The following is a 17,360-nucleotide window of genomic DNA, read 5'->3' as shown; positions in this document are numbered from 1 at the left end:
TCCGTCGTTGAGGTAATGCTCATTCTCTCTTAATAAATACTGAATTTCTCATGTTTTAAATTACCAGTCTCATTTTTCTTTTAAGGTTATGCAGTTGTGTATAATGTAATTAGGTGCTTATTTTTTTTCCTTAAAATGTGCTTGAAAAGGGCTTATAGCTGCTTATTTTTTAACTAAAATGTGGCTAGGGATTCTATCCAGCCTGCTAATAATAGCCTGGATTAGGATTCAGAAATTGTATTTACTTGTGGTTTCTTTATGCTGGAGTTCATATTATACCTCATACAGCCTGAGAATTCAATTACTGGAGAATAGTAGCCCACAAAGACTGCAGATTATTTACCATGTAGTTGCTGCTTGTGTTAGGATTCAATGTCTCATGAGAATTTGCAGTCAGTGGGTTTACAAGGACTATATCAGGTGACACGTGAGATATCATTGGGCTCCACTCACCAATGCCTGACACAGACATCTTGCCCACATTGCTGCTGAAGATTGTATGGTGACATTATGTATCCTAGGTCAGGATGCATGGCTCCAAATCTGACAAATGCTATGATGCCTACACTGCCTGTGATTGTCAACAAGGCAACTATTGCTAAGCCTTATTTTTTTATACAACTCAGGAATCAGTTGCACATTAAATGATGTTAATGATCTTTTCAGCGATTCATTTTCTTTTCTGACGAATCCCATTTTTGGTTATAGCACGATGGCTATATCTATATGTGGAAGCAGTGAGGGAAAGAAATATTGACATCGTGCATTCTGTATCATACCAGTGGAGTGCGTAGTTTGATGGTATCGGTTGTTATTAGGCACACATCCCATTGACCTATAGTCCACATTTTCTGTACTTTGACTAGCCAGTATTACATAATTGAGATTTTAATGGCCATAGGCATGTTGCATCTCGGGGGGTCTTCATTGTTCTATCTTTAGCAGAATAGTGCAAGACCATATTTTGCCCACACTTTCATGTGTTTCTTTAATAAACAGGGTATTCAAAAGTTGCCTCGGCGAATGTTGTTTGAAAGTTGTTCAGATCTCTCACAAGTTGTAAATAACTTTGTTAAAATACTCATAGCTCACTACAAGACAGCCCTCAATAAGATAATCCTCATTAACTGATTTATTGTTCATAAATGTGGTTTCTAAGCAAGAAATATTTTTCTTTATTCTTGGTTTAATTTGTAGTTCTTATTATCGTAATTGTCTAACTTTTTCCCGTAAAGGGCCAATTAAAACTTTTACAGGCAACTGGTGGGGAAAGAAGCTGCTTCCTATTTGAAAAAATTGTGATAAAAGCAAAACATCAGAAATAAACAGTAGAATATATATTTCAAACTGGCAGATTAGTTATTTCTATATTTTTAACTGTAAATATAAAAAAGGATGCATTAAAAATGAATTGTAAAATTAGAAATTTAGTGAATAAAATATAGAAGGGGTGTTTTTTAAGTAAGGGCCATTTGAAAATAAAAACCAAGCAAAAGAAAAATTTCAAAAACCAAATTTATTTTCAGATTCTACATATGTTTCTCTATTTTTCAGCATAGTTATGAAGTTTTAACACATACCTTAGAACTAGATTTTGAATACCCTGTTCATAGAAACTTGTTGCCTGCTGCAAGTGGTCACGACCATTTTTATGTCTTCATCATCGTTGCAGTGATTCTCGCGGGTATGGTGTTTGAGATGGTTGAAAAAACGAAAATTGCTCTTCGCAAGGTCTGGGCTTTAGGGGGAAGGTTGGTCCAAAACTTTCCAGCCAAAAGAGTCCAATAAAGGTCGGTTCTGAGCTGCGGTGTGAGGCCTTGCATTGTCATGGAGTGGAGAAATTCCCTGTGTCGGTATGCCACGTCTTTTTTTAAATCACTTTGCAGGGCTTGGCTGGGTCTACCACATTTATGGTAGTTCCGTGTTGCATGAGGTCGACCAACAAAACACCATGATGATTTTAAAGACGCAGAACATACCATACAGGTTACCTACACAGCTGCAACTGAGCATGGTTTTTTTCAAGGAATGTCGGAACACGATGCACACACTCGTTGCGGTGCGCATGCCAGCTTTTAGTGTATACAACAAAACGGCCCTTACTTAAGGAACACACTGTGTATAATTACTTTTTTTTAAAAATTTATTGTCTTCAAGACCCAGCATTGAGTTAATCCAAGGTCTACAACTGCTTTTGCTTCTATAAAAATCTACTTAATGTTTGTTTGTATTGCAATATCTAGAACTTTGGCAAGAACTTTGATTGTCAAACTATATATGATTTTACTGTCATGCCTTGTAAGCAGCTATTTGCTGTGATTTCAAATACTAAAATCAATCAGAAAGCATTTTTAATGTTTGAATAAAAGTAAGAAAACATGTTTTTATAAAGTATTAACAAAATATGATCTTATGGAACCTGTCTTATGTCAGTTCATTTTGGATGTTTAATTAGTTTGATTTGTAACATTAATTGGTAGCAACCAGTGGCTTCATTTCCAAGTGGATCTGAAAATAATTTTACCTCAGTTTGCTCCGAGAGATATGAAATGTTTTGTTGGCAACTCACCTTGTGATGAGGAGGAGGGTCAATCACACTGTTCATGTTGTTTTTTTCTTTCTAAAGAAGCCCCTCCTGCACATTTTATTTATTTATTAATTTTTTCTTCTGATTCTTGGAATATTTGGAAATTTAAAATAGTATTTTGTTATCTGGAGTGCAGCTAGCAAGCTGTTGTTAGATTATCTTCTTATGTATTTGGAACTATTGAGTTGCAGTGAAAGTAAGCATTTTTTTGGATAAAATCGCGGAGAAGTTCAAGTGCAAAAATATATCTGTATTTAGTTGTCGCACATTCTCTTTATTCATTTAAATTTTATTGTTGTTGCTTTCATTTTGCGTAAACTCAACTTTATGTAAATAATAATAATTCAGTGAAACTTTTAGACTTTTGCATCTACTTTTTAGATGTCAGCATCTCAAATCTCAAATTTCTTGTTTTGAATGATGATAACTTTGTGACTTTAAAGGTCATGATGCATGTTGTGCACAACAGTGTTTTTAAAACAAGAAAATCATTTTCATAGTATTTTTTCCTTGTGCTTTTATTGTATTAGTTCCCATAAAATGTATTCCTTTATCAGCAATGACGTTAGGTAATTTTTTTTTTTAAATTTTTTTTCCAAGTCTTTGGACCTTGGTGCAGCTTTTCGAAAACACTTTTAATTTTTCTAAAAATTTTCTTGGTTTCAAACATTGAATAGTAGTTATATCACAGTAACTGGATTGATAGCTTTAATGTGTTTGTCATTACATATGGAAGGTATCTTATTCAAGTCTAGTATTTTTTGTTTTCTTATGCTGTGATTTGTAAACAAAAAGTAATGACATAATGATGAGTACGTGCAGTAATACATGTTTAATTTTATCAGCAAATACAGTTTTAAAAATGCAAACTTTAGAACTTTTAATTTCAATGTAAATATTAAATATTATTTGTACGAAAATGTATAAATCAGTAGATTTAATGTGTAAAAATAAAGTGAACATCTCTTTTTGTTCCTAGATGGGTAGCCTATTCTATTTAATAATATTTAAAAATTCTCATATCACACATTCTCTTATATGTATTTATGGGTACTAAACAATTAACTGCATTGTCATCTTTCTCATATAAAGCTTTTCTTTTCTTCCTTTTTTAATTTTAAGGCGGGATTTAAACATTAAAATTGAGATAAATTTTCATATAAGCATATTACTTAATACTTTTAAACAGAAAAGTATTTAGAAAGTTTTCTTTTAAAACACATTATAACCATAGAACAAAAGTTCTATAAATATTTCTAATGATAATTTGTATTTTGAAGTGATAAAATACGAGGGCTGTTTCAAATATATTGCACAGTTTTGCAAAGGCTGCAGAGTATATGGCACAATCAAAATGTTTTTGCTCATTTGTTAAACAAGACTTCAGAAAGCAGCAGTTGTGCTGCATTGTAAGTTTTTAAAATAAATCAGGTAGAAAACTACTGATATACTGTTATGAAACTGCCTCGGAGGTTATATGCATAGATTGGAATTTCATATGGGAAAATTGCAATAAACATTTGCTGTGCATGAGCTGCCACTGATTATTTCATAGCCTCACACAATCCAGGCCCAAGTCCCAGACTTCTGAAGGCCTAAAATCATCCTGTAATTTCCCACAATATTCTCCCTCCTCCCCCCCCCAAAAAAACATGAAAATGTAGGTGAATGAAGACTGTGCTTTAAGGCCTCAGATTGTCTTAATTTGGCCACATGAGATCTGTAATGATTGATTAACATATTCCACTGTTCATATTCCCATGAAGAAACTTTCATCCTTGTAAGATTTATATCAGCTCATTTCCACCACACCGGAGCGTGCCAAAAAAAGGGGTGGGGTTCTAACTGGAATTGTGTACTTTCATTAAAAAACAGGGATATACTTACATGGAAGCAATACAGAAAATAACCAGCTAAATGAAACCTCAACTGTGTTTGATAAAAAAAATTAATGTGCATTACTTTTGAAATGAGCTTTCATTTTTTTTTTTTTTTTTTTTTACTGATTTCCCTTCTTGCAACTTTTTCATTATAGCAAGAACCTCCAATTAGATCTCCTGCTGGTGTGCAGAAGACTGGAGATAGAAGGATATCTGGATCATCTGGTGTTCAGTCATCTCCAAAAAAGGTTTATATGATTGCCTTATGGAAAATTTTTTTAGAATTATTTTTCAATTTGCAGATTTTATAAACAACTATGAGACTAAGTATCAGTTTTCATCACTTAGTTTTAAATCAGCGTACATGCTTATTCTGTATATAATGTTAATAATAGTTGAGTAAAAATGCAAATGAAGTGTTCATATCTTTTTTTAAGTTTTGCACGTTGCAGTTATATGCAGCAAATGCAATGCTGCTTTTCTTGCAAAGTGCATGAATGTTATAATTGTAGGTATGAATAATGGATCAGTTTCTCTTTTGCTTAGCATCAGGTAAATATATACCAGCTGCATGCCACAAAATTCTTAGATGATAACATTATAGATTAATAACTATACAAAATTTACTTCTATAAAAACACTGATTTCTCAAAATGTTTCAAATAATATTAAATGTTTTTCTTTGGGATGATGCATAGTAACATAACACATATATACAGGGTTGCCATGCTACCTGGAAAACCAGAAAAGGTCAGGGAATTCGAAAATTGACCAAAAAATTCAGTTGGAAGTCAGGGAATTTAAATATTTTAGTCAAAATCTGGAAAAGTCAGGGTATTTCATACGGCGATCCCCCAAGAAAGCGAGTTTTGCGACGATGTTGGAAGCGATAACTTTATTGGTGAATTGTGTAACACGTGAGTGTCATTCAGGCACCTGGCATAGTGCCAATTTTTGCAACTCCGATTAGATTGTCTTTTAGAAATGCAAAGCAAGTTTCCAGTAACCTCGAGAATCGCATGCACATAGGCATTGCATGTTGAACTAAACAAAATACTTGTATAAAACAAAATCTTATATAAAACAAAATTGGTTTAACCCTATTATATGGTACTATGGAGGTTAGAATCAAAGAATATGTATTGTTAAGAAGGAAAATCTCTGCAACAGGAGTGTCTCCGTTCCAACATAGAGGGAAATAGCTGCGCGTGAAATATCTCTCGCCAAAGCTCAAAGCCCGTGTCAGAGTTCGAAGGTCACTTTATCAAGAGTTCGTAAAATGAATATCGTTTAAAATTTCTTTAAACTTTAAAGGAAAAGAAAATATTTTTTCACGCAAGTAAATTCATTAATGGATTAGTTATTTTGAGGGGGAGAACCCTATGAAAATCCTTGTCTAAATTATTGCAAAAAATCAAAAAAAGAAACGTTTTGTCAAAGAATGTTTCTTTTTAGCAACAGTTCCTCAATTTCCTGTACACATCGCGGAGAGGGAAATTCCAGCCGCCAGGTCCTTGGCGAATATTCCCTCCGCTTTCTAGCGGCATAATAGCATTATGTCTATGGAACCTTTCCTTCTTTACATAGACATTCTTTGGTTAGAATAACCTCCATGTATTCTTTTCTAACTTCCATGTATGGTATACACGGGATTTGGCGACATGATAATGAGCAGTAAAACAGATCATTTTGGTGTTGGCGACAAATTTCAAAATCATGCCAAATCCTTACCGTATACTAGAATTTTACCCCAAAATGTGTTAAACCATTTTTTTTTTAATAAATTCCTTATTTGTCATTTTGCAGTAAAATAAAAAAATAGTAATCAGTAATCTAGGCTAACCATTTAGTATAACTCTATTTGCTAAAATATCATTGATTATTCTAATTCAATTTTAAAGTAATTATCTTTATTTTTATGTTATTCGTATCATTTAATGTTGCTTCTTCCCTCTAATAAATAATACTTTAAAGTTTCAGAAAATTTTCTCTGCCATAATCCTGAAATGAATTCTAGCAGTATGATGACATACCATCACGAAATTTAATGCACATACTTTTTGCTTATGTATGCTGCTAAATAATTATAAAATACCTGAATTTATTTAAAAATATCATTAAATAGGTTTTCTTTTGTTTAGCTGCAAAATGTCTGCAAAGGAAAAAGACTTTTTTTTTAATTCAGGTTAGGCAGATTGTATCTTTCAGTGGAGAAAACAACTCCTATTATAGTTATAATAGTAATGCTTTGGGAATTATATATATATTATAAGTCATATGTAATTGGCAAATTTATGTGTTTTCAAGTAATACCATAATTAATTTACCTCTTAGCACATCCAACGTCCATTACGTGGATAGACTGGCATTTTCGTAAAACATACCTGGAAAAGTCAGAGAATTTCATTCTCCTGTTTGAGTGGCAACCCTGTATATACAAAGTGAAAAAATAAGTATAAATAAATGTTGCAAAACTGTAGTGTGAAATACATGAAACTGAAATAAGATCTAGCTTGTAATTTGAGGGGCAACAAGTTTCTTGGAAGAAAATGCAGACTTCTGGCATTAGTAAGGAACATGATTTCCTTTAACTAGTACACACAGAGTAGTGTCATATTTCAATAAATTGGTGAATTAGGATTTGGAAGATTAAATTTCATTTCTGCAGTAGTATGAGAGAAGTTATTGAGGTTTCAAGGAGCAGAATTTTGTCAAACAGCAGCTCTTCCAGGGTTGACCCGTGAGTCCTTTTAGGGATTGCAATGTGCAGTGAGCAGACTTGGGTGCTCCTTGTATTTAGTATCTTTCATTCCTTCCCCCCCCAAAAAAAAATAGATCACTAACTGGCTGTGGACATTCATTTTTATCCTTAAAAGAAATTCAGATCTTTATGTTATTCAAGAAGCCTCACATAGGTTGTGAGACTATCTTCATATTGTCAGGACTACTGTTCCTTCTAATTGCCTTTGGAAACATAGCTGGAGTCCTGTGTAGGAACAGGGAGTTTACTCAAAACTATGTTCGTGCGTGTGTAGGCGATACAACAAAAATGAGAAGGGTGGTAAATTTACCCTTTATTTCTCATAGCGTACAGCCATTCCCGTACTTCGGGATACAGAGACCAGCACTTATGGTTTAAAATGTCAAAAATAAGAAATAGATTAGCTTAACCAAATAAGAATTCACATGATTTACTGAGAGTAGTAACGAAAGATTGGCCTTTTAACACTATGTATGTAGTAGGCAGAATGCAAAAACTACAATACATCTTCAAATATCGGTGAGAACTAAGTTCTAGCCATAAAAGCAGACATGAACTGATTAAAAAGCATGTGCGTGGTAAGTAGCAAGAAGTCTCTCTCTTCTTTTTTTGCTAAAAGCCATATCTTAAATACTTGTACAGTTTGCAACCTCATTTGCATAAACAATTTTACTCATTCTTATTCTAGTTGAAAATGGAAAATAAGAGAGGATAGCAAAGTTTTAAAATAAAATAAATGTTAGTAAAACTTAAAATCCTTACAATATGTCCAAGATAGAGATCCTGTTAAAGAAACGTTAATGGGAGTAGGCCTATTAATAATGCTTTCTCATAACATCACATCTCTATCTTTTACGTTCCATAATGTTGTTGGGAATATTTTGTGTTTGTGTTTTCCTCCAGATGTGAACATATTTAAAATCAGTTGTTAAACTGAATCTTCAGCTTCAAAGAAGAGAGTGCAGACTTTCTGTGGTAGACTTCAGCCTGTAGGCTGATTGCTCTGTGAGCCATTTCAGATTAGAGAGGGCCATCTGAATAGGTGCTGAAAACAGTAATTTGAATCTATAGTGGTATATCTGCATTCTTTTGAGTAATGAATCAAGACTAGGTTAGCATCTGATTTCTAAATGCATTTGCTTGTAAAGGGATCCAGAAATATGAAATATTACTTAGGGAATATGACTGTGATAATGCAGCAAGATAAAGAAGTATGCTGATAACAGTGTGACAGATCTCTGTTTTACCAGGAGATTTTGAGATGAGAGCATACAACTGTAGATAAGTTTTTCCCCCCTCCCTAACTCTATGCAAGTCTTTTTATGGATGATATTAGGCATCTACATTGAGCAAACTTGATTAGTGAATTTCTAGATGGTGAACCATTGAAGGAATAAGTAACCTAAATCTTCTCATTTTTGTCCCTTTGAAAACATATAGGATATCCTTGTGAAAGTTGTTGCATATTGAAATTTCTCACTCTTTGCCAACATTTCTCAATGCTTTGAAGACTGTATTACTGGAGGAGTGGAGCTTAAGCGCTCAAACTCTGAACAACCTTATTGACAGTATATATTTATATACAAATTACGGGACATAGCAGTCTTTGTTAATATGCAAAGCTTGCATTTATTTCCAATGTATTCACATTTATGTAAAAAGTCATTAATTCCTTAATTTAATTTTGTGATTTATATATTCATGCTTGAATTTTCAGTTTGTCATATACTATATTAAGTCATATTATGATGAAGTGTATCATCCTAAATAAATTCATGCATTTTTTTTTAAATTCAGAATTTGGGTAGATTTTATATGTGTAGCATTTGTGACCATGTGTAACATACTGTTTTTTTAAGATAACATCGATATAAATATATTATATTGAAAGACAGTTGCTGATTCTATATTACTGCTAAAGTTCTATGGTTCACTGTATGTTGCTAGTAGTTTTTTTGGGGGGGGAGAGTGAAAAGCAACTTGTTGATTTTCATCAGTGCTTGGGATTGGTACTGTCACTCTGTATTGTTCAGGGGTTAACTTTTTATTACAATCCACTTAAATAATTTTTTAATATGAAATATAGTCACTGTATGAACACTGCATTTAAGTTTTTAAATTAAAATAATTTTAAATGCTACTGAGATTCTTGCTTTATCGTAGAACTTTAGTGAAGTATGTCTGTACTACTCTTTAACTGTTGTTTGTAATGCTAAATGAAATTCTTTTTCCTCTTTTTATCTCCGCTAGATTGAAGGCAAAGCTGGAACAGTTGGTGGAGAAGGAGTTCTCCAGAATTTTTTTAATAGTTTATTAAATAGGAGAACAGGGACTACAATTGGTAGTCCATTAGCTTCTGTACGAACACCCGGTGGTAGGTTTTTTTTTAAATAATTTTTTTATTATAATTAAATTTACTTTTGTTGTTTTAAAATAGGAACTTTTTAATGTTTTTAGACAGCTATTAATTTTTCTTAGTTGCACATACATTTTTCTGTAGTAAAATGTACTTGCTTATTTATCAGGCAGTTAAATATACATCTGTTTATTAAATTTTGAGAAAAATGTGTGTTTGCATTATCAGTTACAATAGCAGAAATCTAAAGTGTTTCTGATGAGCATTTTATAAAGCAAGCATAGATTTGGATAACTTGTTATATTAAATATGAGTAAAGCTTTTATGGATAAAGCAGTGGTTACTAATAAAGTAAAATATCAGGTCTATTAGTTTTGGGGCACCTTAAAGTGAAGAGTACTTTTAGTTGGGCTGTTGCATCTAAGCGGTTTTTTTTTTTTTTTTTTTTTTTTTTTTTTATCATCATCTGTATTTGTAACAGGAATTTGAGGCATTTCCCACAAAAAATTTTCCATGAAAGCATCTGTTGACTCATCCATGTATGTTATATATTCCATGCAAAACTGCTGCAGTCAAATTGTTTATTACATTTGAATTATATTTATGTACTTATATGGAACATTTAAGAGGTCATGTTAATATTAACTTTGCTTTCTTTTGATTCCTGCAATTAAAATTGGCATATGAGAGTAGTATTTTTAATAAGATATTTTATTAATCAAATCTCTCTTCAAATGACATGCAACAAAATCTTTATTTCTGTTGGCTTTCTTTGGCATATATTAAAAAAATCCTACTGGTAACATCATAAATTTTTGTCTTTATTTTCATATTAGATTACCTCTTTTTTTTTTAATTATTTGTCCAAAACCTACTGACACTATTCCAATTAAAGCAGTCTGTTACTAGAATAATTGGTGTCTTGAAATTATTCTTTCTTATTTTAATCTTGATCATTCACAGAGCAAAACAATGGTAAATTTCAAATATTTTGCAGACTGTTAGAGCAGTTTTATAAAAGTAAGCTTAAACTTTCGATTATGTCAGAAAGAATTTCCGATTCTGGAGCTACCAAAGGATCTACAAAGCGAAAGCATGTTTCGATGTCCATCAAACAAAAAGTGGAATTGATGCAAAAAATGGACAAAGGCATATCCTTTGATTCTCTAACCATTCCAAAATCTGTTTATCAATTTCATGCTGCTCTGCAGGGGGAGTGGGGGAACTACGCGGCACGCAGTGAACTGGAAGTTGATCTGTCAGCACTATCCTTATCTTCAGGGCAGATGTTTTTATTTTATTCGGCTTATAATTCCTTACTAAATGTAGTATTTCATCTCGATGTACTCCGTCTTTGATTTGATTTAAATCAAATTCCTCGTCATTATAAATATCACGAATACACATCAAATAGTTTTCTGGTTGCAGTTTTCTAATTTCGGCTATGCGTAATGTATGCTTTACGCATGCACGCTTTGAAAGAAATGTTTAATAAAGTAAACAAATAAATATTAAGCTTTTTTTTTTTTGGTCAGTTTTGATACGCTTTAGATCACAATTGGTCTTTATTTCATAAATTACAGTTTCATGTTTTTAATTGTATAATTTCTGCATGCCATCTTACCAGATTTAAATTGATGATCTATAATCCGGAATCGCCGAAGTCCTGACGAGTCCGTATTAAAGATTTTTTGATTGTAGTAGCTGTTAACCAAACATTTTTAAATCACATTTGTACTGCAAATTCTCAATTTCAGTGCAGATCACAGCTCACAAAAGTAGAAAATGAGAGTACAGAAATTTTGGTTATTTTGCAATAAACATTCACACAGTGGAAAGGCAACTATGAGCATTTTTCTCATAAAGGTGCAGATTTAAATAAAAGATTACTTGTTATGAAGTTGAATGATGGTTCCTTTAAAATTTTCAAATGATTAATTCAATGATAGACAAACTTTTTTGATTGCATACTCCTAAGATGAAAGTAATTATCAGTTGTATCCCATATAATGTAATATGTAATAGAATGAATGTAATACCTCTTGAGGTAAAAAATTGGCTGACTGAAAAGTCACTAAAAATCACTCATCCAAGTTTTTCAACGATAAACCACAGAAGTTCTACACCAATGGAATTATGAAGCCCCCCGAAAATGGAAAAAGATCATAGGTAATAATCATCAATATGTAATTGATTAAAATTGATTTTCATTAAAGAAAAATTTTGTTCAGAAATGTACCAAAAAAAAAAAAAAAAAAAGCACGACTTTTTATACAACCCAATGTAATGTTTATAGATCATACAATTTCCTGGGAAGGGGGTATAGGTATAATTTCTTATCCCATTTCATTTGAGACTTTAGCACAAATCATTATATCGATGCTTTGTATTTTAGTAAATCCACTGAGTATTTGCATTTTTGTGTTTTCTAATAATTATGTGCTCTGTATTTAACTTATATCCCTATAATTTTTTTCTATTTTTCAGAAAAAACGACAAGGCATGATGCAGTCGCTGAACTGGATCGCATGTCTGGAAGATCAAAAAAGACACCATCTGGTTTTACACAGTCTTCTGAAACATCTTTTGATGATGAGGGTGGAGATAATCCATCCATGCAATCTTAGTATGACATCTGCTGTTTAATATTTTCACTAAACTTGATATCCAAATGTCCAGTAAAGGTTACTGGAATTTTGACTAAACTTGTATGCAGAAGGATCAGCGAAGATAGCTGATGTTTTTAATTTTGAGATATTTTCGTACTGTATAATTTAAATTATCATCTCCGAGCTGGTGTTGTAACAGTATATATATAAAAAAAAAAAAAAAATTGCTGTTGGGGAGTACATGCAAGTTGCACAGAAGTTTGCATGAAGGATTTATTTATACAAGTTGCTTTAGTGTATTTAAACCAATGAATTTGCACACTATTTAAAAAAAAAAGAGAGAGAGAGAAGAAAAGAAAAGAAAAAGTGCTGCTTTAAATACATTTTCATGCAATGCTGCTATCAACATTAATTATTTAACTGTTAGTATTTATATCTCGTTACCATTTCAGGTGTCATAGACATTTTTCAGGAATTTCTTGAAAAGTGTAAAATGCTTAATATGCGTTTTGAAAAATAAAGCTATTAAATAAAGTTTCTGTTTGTAGTTTTTTATTAAAAAATTGATTACACTAAATTTATCTTTTCAGTTGTTAATATTGGACTGAAACCTATCCTTTTTTTAATTAGAGAAAACATATCTGAAATAATTCTTTTTTTCATTATGTGTATAATAATAACATGCAGCTTAAATATCTATGAATCTTAAAATGTATCAATTTTTATGAGGAAAATTTTAAAAATATGAATTAGCAAATGTTGAAATTTTTAACATTAGGCAAGATAAACTGCTCAAAACATTTAGGGGATATTATAATTTTGGATATAAGCTGTGTAAGGAAATGTTTTGGTTATATGCTGTATAGGTGTTTTAAAATATGAGAAAAGGAAAAGAAGCAACAAACAATGAATAATTAAATTTTACTGATATTTCTAAGTAAACAAAAAATATATCAGACAAACAAAAATATGATTTCTCAGATACAAATGAGTTTTAATAAGGGTATTGTTTTAGCTGACCGAAAGCAATGTCACAGAAAAATAAAGCTACTGTTGCAGGAAAGTAGCATTCATAGTGCAGTTTGTGGCCATTAATGTTAAATACTGATCCTATGAAGCATGGAATTACTGAAGTACTGGGCTATTATCTCCCACTTCTGTTAGAATAGAGCTTTGAAACTGCTGAATTGTTTCTGGGTATAATAAGCAACTAGCAAGCCTACTTCCTAGAATGTCCCAAATGTGTACAGTTGGGTTAATATCTGGGGAACATGCTGCCCATTCCATTCAAAGAATTCTTTTGTCGAAAATAAAATTGTCCACTAGCTGAGCACGATATGGTCTGCGTTCATAAGAATGATTTCATCCCCGATTGCTGCAGTGTAAAGAGGTATGATAACCTCATCCCTATATTGCTGAGCTGTTAGTCCTCTATTCCTGATAATGTGCAGGTCGTTGCAGTGATTCATATAAATACTAGCTGAGACCTTCACTCCACCTTTGCCACATTGGACACTTTCATGCTCAAATGCAGGAGTATTCCATGCATCAAGTTCTTCCCAGATGGGAATTTGGCATCACAAGTTGTACACTAAAGTGGGACTCGTCTGTGAAGAGCATGTTGCTTCACTAATCTCATCCCCATCTGAGATGCTTCTGTGCTCACCTTTGGCGGATAGCAAGGTGGTCCTGTTTCAACAAAACGTACGTCTGTGGGCATAGACACCCGCATGGTGGAGTCGATTTTGGATTTTGAGTGGTTTGAATCCAAACTCTGATACCAAAAGCCCTCTGAAATTACTATTGCAGTAATTTCATTAGCATTCATAGTGCATTCAAGTAGCATTCATAGTGCAGTTTGTGGCCATTAGTGTTAAATACTGATCCTCATTTTGAGTTGTTGAAGGTGTATGACTTTGTGCTGGTCCTCGGCAAACATTTCTAGTTCCAAAAAACTGATTCCATAGTCTTGAAATGACACGTTGAGAAATTCTGAACACTTTCACTAAAATGCAGTACGTTTGAACCCTCTAAATGACCAATGGCCCTCCAAGCTACCATTTCAGCTAAGTCATCTTGCTGAGACATCATATTCACTGTTGCAAAACATTCAGTGTATGTCAGTTGTTTTTAATCTTCTCCTACAAGAATGCTTCAGATCGCTTTTCACTCCACGTTCAAAACACATTTTTGATAACACAGACAAAATTTGCATATTCCCAACTTTGTAAATATTATAATTTTCCTTTTAAGCTCTCCCATTTCATTTTTGTTAGAAAATTTGATGATTATATGCTTACTTCATACTGAACTCGCAATATCTCCAAATTGTGATGAAGGTTTGAGTGTGTTCACACATTTTTGTAACGATTTTGATTTTCTCCATGAATTTAAATATTAATTTTAAAATACAAATGTGTCTGGCATCAAACTGGAATAAGGTTTAATTATCATCTTACAGCATTCAAAATATTCTTTTCTTTAACTCTTTCGCATCGAGAGACGACCAAATCTGTTTTCAACAAACATCGAAAACGCCCGTGTTTACGAATTTGTCTTGGAATAGTTTTCCTTTCCCCCTGCGGTTTCATCCATTGTGTGCAGTTTCACCTTAGGGCCGGATAGCACCTGCGAACGTCAATAGCTTTCTGTATTTCTCCTTTATTTGCTTCAAAAGAATGATTGACATGTCTTTTAACAACTCGCGAAACCAATGAGCCATACACTAACGTGGAGGGGAAAGAACTAGGTAGAAAATAAACGAGGCGTTGGGGCGGTTTGCCATTGCCTGAATGAACGGGCGTTACGGGCGACTTCGATCCGAAAGAGTTAAAATATCGCTGAAATAAACAATGGATTGAAAGCTAAATTTTTACGCTGTTTGAAGAGAAATACTCTTATTCAGTTATTGAAAAATGATCTGAAAAGCATAGTTTTAATATTTTTCCATGTAAATGACATAATTACTATGAAAGGAAAGAAATGTCAAACTTTACATCTGACTGGGAAAAAGGCAAAAAATGCATACCCAACAAAGGTACGTACAGCTCTTATTAAATCTGAAGTAGCATCTCATGTTTTAAAGGAAAATCCAGCCCCCCCCCAAAAAAAAAATTGCAAAATTTTTAAATATCTCTAGGAACTGTGAACAAAATTATAAAATCTGATTTAAAGCTAATAAAAAATAAATGTTCATTGCGTAATGCCGAAACATGTTTCTCAGAGTAAGACTGCAGATTCCTGTATGAAAATTATTTGGCAGGTAAAAAATGGAAATATGTAGTTACAGTTGATGAGGCTTGGGTATACTTATCTGATTGCAATAGAAAAAGATCAATTTACTACTGAAAAACCGGTGAAAAGGTCAGTATGTTGGTTCAGAGAAACTGGATTGTCTTATAACAGAAAACTTAAAAGTAAGGAAAGTAGGAGAAAATGTCAATATTAATTCGGATTAATATCAGAAATGCTTTCACACCTATTTTTAAAGAAGAAATTTCATCTCTATCCAATCTTCAGTGTGTGAAGTTCCATCAGGGTAAGGCTGCAAGCCATATCTCTAAATCTACTGCTGTGTTTTTAAAAGAATTAGAAATGTAACTGGAATTGAAGCTATTTCCCTTTGAATGCATTCCACCCAAATCCCTTGATGTGTCACCTATGGATTACTATGCATTTGGACTTTTAAAACAAGCTCTTTATAAGCAGTATACCAAAACATTGGAAGGACTCTGGAAGATTGTGAAGGAGGAGTGTAATAAACTCAAGCTTGTTGTTTTAAGAAAAGGACGTTTATCTTGGAAATCAAGATGTAATATGATAGTTCAACGAAAAGGCTATTAGATTAAGCATATTAGAAAATAAAATTTTGATTCTTGCAAAGTCATTATAAAAGTGTGTAAACAACTTTTGTATTTTCTTCTTACTTGACAGTCTAAAGTTGTTCTTGTGACAGGTTGACAAATGTAATACAGGTACATTTGACTTATTCTTTATAAGCAAATGTTAGATAATTTAAATTTTTATTTCTCACCAACAAACATTAAAATATAATTATATTTTATGAGGACGTAATGAAATTCAAAAACGAGTTACATTTACATTTTTCCTCAAAACTGAGCAAAGTAAATGAAAATATATTCTTGAAATTATGCAGAAGAAAGAATATTTATAAATTATAATAATGTGAAACAAAGCTATATTTCCTTGAATATTTTCCCTGCACATTTTCAGCAGCAGGTTCTGAAAAATTTAGAAATATTCTTGTAAATTTATCCTTCCTCAATGATTCAGAGAACAAGCTGCCCAAAATTTTAAAATGGATTTGATCATGTAGCAATTGTTTTTGTATTACTAATACACTCTCCCTAATCATCTGCAAAGGTTATGCTGAACTTTTCCCTTCACCAGCCAATTATAAAGACTGACACATTGAAGTAAAGCAAACGTGAACTGCCATTCAGTCTACGATTTTGCTAAATCAGTTGCACATTCACCTTCTCTAATTATGTATCAAAAGTTCAAGGTCCAAGTAGTATCAGACACAACAATAAGAACGAGTGAGATTGAAGTAACAGGGAAATGGAAGTAAGATATCTTTTTAGGTATTCTGATTCTATAATGTTTATTACGTATTCTTGCTGGAATGTGAGTTGCTTTAAAAGAAGTATTATGATAATGACCTGTAATTATCTGTGACTACTGATTTGTTATGATCTTGCCATGACTGTGTCCTTCAGAAATTAAATTATTCACATATTCCTTCTAGATTTTCAAATAATGACATTTGTAAAAAAAAAGGGAAATACAATGTATACAATTTGTACTTTGCTGTTACTGAGAGAAAAGGCACTTTTAACTTTTCTCTTTTTCACTGATGAAGTTCTAATAAGCATTACTTTCACTTATACTTTAATAGGGTAGCTGCATGCAGAAGACTTTAAATCTGAAAATACATTTTTAAACTTGATTATTGTCAAAGGGATTTGGGAAATGAGTTTTGCGAATGTCCCTTAATAAATTTTTAAAAGAAGAACGCGATCATCTGTAAATTTGCCAAATATTCGAAAAAGAAAATTATCAAAACAACAAATAAAATGTCAAAGGGAAATGGAAGTAAAGTCTTCATTTCTTGATAATGAGGATGGATTCATTGATTGATAATGTC

At 32.4% G+C, this 17,360-nt stretch overlaps 1 protein-coding gene across 2 annotated transcripts in view; it reads left to right on the top strand.

Annotated features, from left to right (window-relative positions):
• Nucleotides 1–12,730, top strand: part of Dlic (dynein light intermediate chain) — a 110,994-nt gene extending 98,264 nt beyond the window's left edge. The window contains exons 10-12 of one of the 2 annotated variants that reach the window (XM_035358393.2): nt 4,623–4,715; nt 9,479–9,602; nt 12,072–12,730. In XM_035358393.2, coding sequence (XP_035214284.1) covers nt 4,623–4,715; nt 9,479–9,602; nt 12,072–12,211 — 357 coding nt within the window. In that variant the 3' untranslated portion in view covers nt 12,212–12,730. Of the gene's footprint in view, nt 1–4,622; nt 4,716–9,476; nt 9,603–12,071 lie in introns of those variants that run through there. The other variant, XM_035358395.2, reaches the window with a different exon arrangement.
• The last annotated feature ends 4,630 nt before the right edge of the window (nt 12,731–17,360 follow it).

The sequence above is a fragment of the Stegodyphus dumicola genome, chromosome X1, assembly GCF_044657685.1.
Source record: "Stegodyphus dumicola isolate Sdum_Otavi_A_Nest chromosome X1, ASM4465768v1".
NCBI classification, from domain to species: Eukaryota; Metazoa; Arthropoda; class Arachnida; order Araneae; family Eresidae; genus Stegodyphus; species Stegodyphus dumicola.
Note: the sequence above shows the minus strand (reverse complement) of the source record. Positions and strands in the feature narration are given on the sequence as shown.